This window comes from Brachionichthys hirsutus, chromosome 12 (genome assembly GCF_040956055.1).
Source record: "Brachionichthys hirsutus isolate HB-005 chromosome 12, CSIRO-AGI_Bhir_v1, whole genome shotgun sequence".
Lineage (NCBI taxonomy): Eukaryota > Metazoa > Chordata > Actinopteri > Lophiiformes > Brachionichthyidae > Brachionichthys > Brachionichthys hirsutus.
The window spans coordinates 2,458,971-2,467,070 of NC_090908.1; the positions used below are offsets into that span (position 1 = coordinate 2,458,971).

At 42.6% G+C, this 8,100-nt stretch overlaps 1 protein-coding gene across 1 annotated transcript in view; it reads right to left on the reverse strand.

Moving 5' to 3' along the window:
• Positions 1 to 4,762: 4,762 nt before the first annotated feature.
• irs2b (insulin receptor substrate 2b) overlaps positions 4,763 to 8,100 on the reverse strand; it is a 7,764-nt gene continuing 4,426 nt past the window's right edge. The window contains 1 exon segment of the mRNA XM_068746326.1: positions 4,763 to 4,876. Within this exon segment, the coding sequence (XP_068602427.1) occupies positions 4,872 to 4,876 (5 nt within the window). The 3' untranslated portion in view covers positions 4,763 to 4,871.

Sequence of the window (8,100 nt, forward strand, 5' to 3'; positions counted from 1 at the left end):
TCAGCCCCGGCTCTACATCTGCTCAGCTCAGACGCCACACCCTTGCCAGATTGTTAGCGATGAATCCTAGCGTCCGGCGTTCTGAATTGACCTCCCATCACCAGAACACAGACACAGACATGGACAAATCAAATTTCACTGCTACCTTTTTGGTTTGAAATTAATAAATAAATAGTTACTTGCCTTTTTTATATCCTTCCCTGGAGAGACAAAAATCAAATTACCAAAAGACCCCCCCCCCCCCCAAGTCCCCCTTCTAGAGTGAGAGATGATGCTGGTGAATATATATATATCTGATGAATATATTTATTAGATGGAATGTTAGAGTACAAGTACAGTCAAACAGTAGCATGTATTACAGTACAAATACAGTCAAACATCCTGTCTAAGAGGAGCATTTCAAAAAAGCTCTTGCGGTCTTGTTTCCGTTGAAAGTCCTTAGTACATAAATCATCGACATTTAACAATACAAATAAAAATTAAAATTAAAACCAATATTAAATTACTCAATTGATGCAGAATAACAATAAAATAAAATAAATTACACCACAGATGCAAAACGAACAATAAATTACAAAGACACATAATATGTACAACAATATGTGGTGCTCCACGTTTCCACCACAGATTGATCAAATTGATCAGATTTGGGAAATACAAAATTATTTTTGCATTAATACAAAATGCAATTGCTCTTGCAGATTTAAACTGCATAGAAGCGCGGATTCATGACTTTAACATTGATTTTACATAAATCGTTGCCCACACCGACCAGTATCATCCCGCTGACTTTTAAATATTCATACAGGCTTTTCCTTCTTTTTGCACAAATCATCCAATCGCTCGCATTTTAAACAAAGGTGCATTTTCCCATGTAGAGTCAGACGTTCAGTGTGTTTGTTTGTGTCACTCCGATTGCATGCATGCTCATGTGTGTTGTGTGTTTATGAAAAAGTGGATGGGAAGAACCTGATTGTGCATTAGATTACGCTGCGAGGAGGAAGCTGACTCTTGTTTACTGCACTTTTCCCAGCATATTATGCAACACTGACAACATGACAGTTCCAGCGCTGTATATGAACAGTGTGTGTGTCTGAGGTAGCGAGAAAAGGAGACAGATAAACTGTTGTTAGTTGCAACATCATGAAAACTACACATTGTTCCCCAAATATGTGTCACAAATCCAACATGACTCTTAGACGGCAAGATCTATTAAATAATTTGTTTTATATCGTCAGGCTCACCTTACTGCAAAACCAAAAATAGTTTGTGCCATTCAATGACTCATGATCATGGCGGGCACTAAAGTCTCCCCTCATGATACTGACGTTAGATAAACACACACAGGTTTGTGAATGTGTGAAGTATTTTATATATTTTTTTGCGTTCAAGGCAACTTCCCGTCTAATGTGCCCACATGCATGGATGTCACACAAACCAACTGAAGGCAGATTGTGGTGGGGGACATCTACAAATTACCACAGAGCATATTGGATTTTAAAAGCATGCACGCACACACACACACACACGCACACGCACACAGAGCCACTAATGTAGTGGCGGTGTCCCAGACAGCTTTCCGGAAGGATGCCATTTCCTGTGGAGCTGCTGTAGGTCTCTGCCCATAAGGATGATGACTCCCTGGGGCAACCGGATACTTTACACTGCTCATACATCTCCTGATGCACGACCAACCCCCAAACACTAAACCCCTCACAGACATTCTCACACTGAGATTGCATTTTCTCACTTGAATAACAATAATACATGCACAGATTTATTATGAATTATGTTCTTTCAACGTCTTGGTACAACAATATATGTCGGTACTTAACTCCTGATGTTGGAGCAGATAAGACAGCCCAGCTCAGCTCCAGCTCATTATCCCCACAAACTAATCAAATGAATTGATCTTCAATTAAACTTAAGGAGTGACTTGAGGAAAAGGAGGAAAGACAGGAATGGTGATGAATGAGATTTGACTGGCAACGAACATGCAACACGCTTTCATTAGCTTCTAAATTGGTCTTGGTATCTTTATACACTAAAGGTAAATGTGAATCAGAGTTGAGGTGTATTTTAGATTCTTGAATCATACATGTACAACTGGACAATCCCAATTATCTTTAGGCATTAATTATCATTTTAACTATCAAGACTAAAAAAAAAGAATAATCTGAAAGCGTATGGCTAAGAGTGCAAAAATCATAATCCCATCAGTGTTATTTATTCCATCCCTGGTCCCAGAGGCTGTTTCAACATGCTGGTCTAATTACTATTGCTGGGGGTGTTAGCTGGAAGCCAAGCACGGAAAAACAATAACAATGCTAATGCTGGAGGCCGCACTGGGTTACGCCGACACTTAGTCCTTGATGCAAGTCTTCTCAGCAGGGAGCTGGGCTTTAATAGCAAGGAGGTATTTGGTAGATGAAAGAAGATCAAGTCTTATTTCTACCAGTTTTCTGAAAATGAATTGAAACATCCGCTCTGGCGTGAGCCGGCTGAACTGAAAGATGAAAAGCTCGTACTTTGTCATGTGAGAGAGGAGAACAGAAAAGGAGGCAAATGGCTTTCTTAAATAACATCATTATTTTATTGCATTTGTCTATAAAGAATCAATACAATCTAAAGCAATGAGCCAAGTTTAAATTATCATCTCTTCGAAGCATCACAATATGCAAGATATGAATTATTTACAACAAAAGCCACATCAAAATGAGCCAAGGCCCTTTGGATGCCAAATAAAAACGTGTTTAACTTCTCCAAATGCAAAAGCACTGCTAAAAATGTCAAGAGGCTCGATTAGCAAAACACACAGAAAAAAGGTTTCATCGCAAATTTGGAGAAAAAAATAAAAAGTACAAACAGCAAAAATTTGATTTCAAGATTTAACAAACATTATTAACAGTATTTATACATTTGGTACATCTTTGTAAACTAATTTGTGTAATTTGTAAATTGTAAATATTGCATATATGCCATTTTGTGTTGTACCTAGGTAAAAAGAATCAATCAAATAATTGTATATGAATCAAGAATCAATTCTTTCATTTCTGACAGAATTACAGCATTAGAAAATGTCCTCATAGTGGCATCCGTTTCACAAGACAGTTAAAAAAAAAAAAGCCGGTTAGTTTCAAACTGAATTAGTGCTTTTTTGTTGTGTCAGAAAGTTCACTCAAACACACACTATATACAGAAAAAAACACGAGTATTTAACTGAACGTTTCTCAGCGTTCGCTTCAATGCAGTTCTCTGAAACGTTGCACTATTTACAGTTCAAAGGTTAAGTACCAGTGAATTCAGATAAATAACAAGATACTACTTCCTCTGGTTTGTATCGCGTCGTGGTTTCCATTCAGTACCGCCGCATGTTACGTTGTTGTTGTGTTGTGTCGGGTTGTGTGTTCCAAGGTTTGGGACACACAAAGATCTACATTCAAAGTGTCTTGTGTTACAATCTAGACAGTTTGTAAGTGCAAGACTCTGCATCCTGTCAGCATTGTGTCTGGCTCTCTGTCGGCTCAAAGTGGACAATGCATTCGAGCTGCTCACCGAACAACCGGACAAGACCATGTTGTGCGTTCGCCACATCGCTAAGCCCCGCCTGTGCCTGCCAGCGCGGCGTGACTCCGAAATGAAGCCTCAGGTGAGTAAAATGTACGATTCTCTGACCCGTTACTCTGTATAAATAACTTCAAACATTCATGTTCCTTGTCCTGACAGGTCATAACTTGTGCAGGTAAGCAAAGTATAAAGGCGCTGAGACTTGGGCTCAGACAGGCCACAGTTCTGGTGGTCATGTCGGGTCGGTTTATGCTGCAAGCGTTAGGATATACGACTTCTGCACGCACCTATGAGGCGAGGCAATGTCATGTATTCCTTTTTTAAGTCCTCTGGGTAATCATTTATCCTCCATCTCAGGCATATTAGTGAATATATTACTCTGGATCTACAAAACTCCTCAATCTCAGAAGCTGTGCCACTCGGCAAAGCTCAACATTCGGTTTGAAAGATATTTAGTGAAATCTTTGATATACTGTGTGCTCATAGGTCCAAACTAAAAAAAAAGTCCCATCAGATGCGGACTGAGGGCTCGAGTAAGGCTTTGGACTGGTGAGTTTAAAAAACATTCACCTCTGAAAATAAATATCTTATGTTGTTGTTGTTGTTTTAACTGTGAATTGTTACCAACCTGGATTTTGCTGAGGTAGGTTTTTTTTTAAATTTTTTAAGCAAAGGTTAACTTTCATTCTTAAATATGGTCAGAAATGCCTCCTCTTGAAGTACAATCAGTATACACATTCACACAAACGTTGCATTGAATGCATACAGACCCGATAAATAAATAAATATGTCATCTGTATGCATCAAAGACTTTTTTTAATGCGTGCGGGTGGGTGTGTGCGACGCTTTCCAGGTTTGGCTCACAGATTTTCTGGCAACTATTGGCTGCAGCCATAGAAAGTGTATGAATAATAATAATAATAGTACCATAACAACATACTGAAGGAGAATTTTACAGGCATTGAGACATAAATAATAACCCATCTCTACCTAATAGACCGTTTACGTTCTTCTGATTTCACATCTCGTACAGCAGCAGTGATGGCGCCCAAATGTTTTGGTGATAACAAAAGAGGAGGGACGATTTGGGGTAAAGGTCAAGTGTCCGTGTTGCCATGGTAATGGCCATCCCCATGACCCCTGAAGGCGGCAAAGAGGTCAAAGAACATCGACTGCGACACATGGTCCGGCTGTTTCCGTGGCGACATTGTCACTTGCCTGCAGCAAAGTCTTGCGTTTGCTGAGAAAAAAAAACCACAAAAGGGAGGGAGGATGGTGGAGGGAGGGGGGGGGTCCATCCGTCTTCATTCTGAAACAAAGAGGAAAACACAGATGAGTTTTTTGACATGTGGTTTACAGGCATAACATTGTAGCCAACATAATGGGATGTTTTTATTCAGAAACTAAACACACACAAATGTACAGTAAGTGTACGTGATTTACTACGTAGGACAGAGCAGGAGAAGGTCAAAAGGAAACCCCCACTCTGTTACCAAGAAAGGAATAAGTGCTCTTCAAACGGCCTGCCTTTGAGTGTGTGTGTGTGTGTGTGTGTGTGTGTTTTCCTCAGCTGGTAGACGTTAAAGTGGCAGGTGCTTTCACAGCAGGGGAAAAACAGAGTGGCATTTAGCGCTGAGCAGCTGACACGGGCAGCCTCCAATGACGTCAGAGGAGATCAAACACCCACACACCAGCGAACACCCACCCAGGTACTGTTGGCTGCAACAGACGGACGTCAGATAAACAAACGCTAATTCATGCACGCAACACTGAGGTGTGTTTTCTTACACACGCGACCAACCCACAGATCTTCTGTGTTGCTTTTCTCCCAGTGGAAAAGCCGAGCCGACCCCTGACCTCGTCGTCTTGTTTATCAGGGCTCATTTGCATTCAGAACAATGAAATGAGAGTGGAAGGCATTTCTTCCCGTCTCTGGCTTTCTCCTGCCTGTCACTCTTCCCTTAGCACGACAAACCTCATCACAAAGATGAACGTGTCGCTCTCTAAAGCAAGCCGCTCCATTCAGTCTCCTTCCGCCATGAGCATACATCTGCTCTCTCTCTCTCTACATCCGTGCTGATCAGTAATGTCTGAGGCCTGCCTGGGGCCTGTCAGAGCGGGGAAGGGTCTGATGCACTTTCACACTTTCACAGGTGCTGAAGGACTACTTTCAGGTGGCTGAGCCGAGAAACACAGCGGTGGGGAAGTGGTGGAAAATCCACAGCAACAGGATCAACCTGACAGAGAGGTACGGGAATGCAGTGAGGTCATGGGACCAGCGGCCCAGAACAATCTGAGTGTGCTTCTGGAGGGGGGGCAGCGGCCTTTAGAGGCGGACGCTTGCATCAGGGAGACGGAGAGGTTGAGCTGAATCACTGACTCTCGGTTATTGGGTGCTTCACATGTTATTACAAAGAGCATGTAGTCGTGCACGGAGCCATCATCTGCTCTTCAAACACAGGCTCAGAGAGGCGTGTGGGTGGGCGGAGATTCGGGGAGAGAGGGGGGCGAAAGTGTGTGTGGGGGATGTTAATGAGGGAAGGGGGCCGAGGTCCAGCTAGAGAACGAACCCAATGATCCCAACCCCTCCTCTTGTTTCAAAGACATGCAGACACACACGTCCCTGAGCCCCCCCCCCCCCCACACACGCACACACAGTGCATTACTTATTCAGTTTTCACTGGCTAAATTTAGCCATGCTCCATTCAGGGCTAGAACACACAAACACATGCAGGTATGCATTAGCAGCTCCCCCGTGCTGCCTCCAAGCAAACAGGAAGGCCTGCGCTGCCGCGCGGCTTAGTGAAGCGTCCTCATGGCACCGAACTGTAACAGGAGAAGAAGATCCTCAACTGAACTCGAGCTTCTGCAAACAGCCAGGCTGATGCGCGCCCCCCCGACACAGGAAGTGATCCGCAGGCTCAGATCTGTTGTTTACACTCCTAGCCCGGTGGCTCCGCCCAGATCCGGAGTAAACAAACATCAGTCCCAGCTGGCTCCTCCCCTCTGGCCTCCCATACCACAGAAACTCAAAATAACAGCAACTGTTGTGAACGTTGCTAAACTGCTGACTCGCTATTACTTATTCCACTGTAATTACACTCTCCAGTCTGACGCTGTTCGTAAATCATTATTTCCATCTCGTTTCCTCGACTGAGCATTTGGCTTATGAACGAGGGGACGATGCTTCAGCGTCCTCTAATGCACGGCTACGTGCACAAAAGAACAACGCCAATCTTCACAGCTAAAAACCTGAACTCTGAACAAAAACCCAAATTCTGCCAAATTAATTATCTGCCAGTTGAATAATCAACTTAAAATCTTAACTAAATTACAGCACGATACTTTTTGACATACAACGATTTTGGTGTGTTGTGTTTTTAGAACCCTACATGCGTTGTGTGTGGGGATTGAACCCTACATGCGCTGTGTCTGGGAATTGAACCCTAGAAGCATTTATGCTGCAACACTCTTTTTCTACCTGTAGACAAAACAAGCGACTCAACAATGGCTAATCCTGAAGTGAACGTAATCCTTCTTACCTCCAAGCTAAATTGAGGGTATGGCTGACTTTGTTTTTTTTATCGAGCACGAGAACATCCCGCCCTACTTAACGCAGAGTTATGCAGGAGGGCATGAGCGCTGTGCATGGTGTGCAGTAAATGTCTGAAGAGAACGGTGCTCAGGAGAGGGGAGACTATATCTTCCTCAAAATACCGCTTTTGAGGAAGATATAGTCCTTGCAGGACTATAGTCCTTGCAGGACTAATAAAGGAACATCTTATCTAATCTTGTGGAGTCGAGTGCTCCAGGCTTAAAATAGGCCTGTGGAAATTAAATCCATGATATTTGAGCAAATTGCTAACTCCAAAGAAAAAGCAATCTATTTTTGGCATGTGCTGTGATGATATACGCAAAAACTCGTTTCACTCATGAGCCGTTCTGTCAAAGCCGACCTGAATCACAAACATGCATTGTGCTTTTCCTCCGGTAATGAAAAGGTTTATTGTTTAACGAGCACATTTTGGTTCTAAGATTCCAGACTTTTGAATCTTCTTATCAACGCATCATAACAAAAGATAGGATTATTATAAAGGAACTAATTGTTGCATCTACTGCTAAAAATAAAGGGGAAATGTCCAATTAACCAGATGCCACTGACATAGTCGAGCGCCTTTTTTAATTAAAAGCAAAACCAGCCCGCATATTTTTAAACCTGCAGAGCAGGAAACACGAAGGATTAACTATGAAACTGATTAAACTTTCTGCCAATCAGCCAATCTTTGACTCCGAGCCATTCGCTGGCGCTTCACCAGATGCCGCTCTTTACCGCTGACCCTTAGCTGTCACTTCCTGTTAGCAGCGTGAGATAAACCAAGCAGCAAGAAGAGTGAGAGTATTGTTAGCAGTCAGGGTAAATATGATTAGCTAATTGTTTAATGCATCGTTAGACAATCATCTATGGCCTCTGGTGTGAAAGGTCAATCCAGATACTCCACTGAGCTCAGACAACAGAAAAGAACACACGGCTCA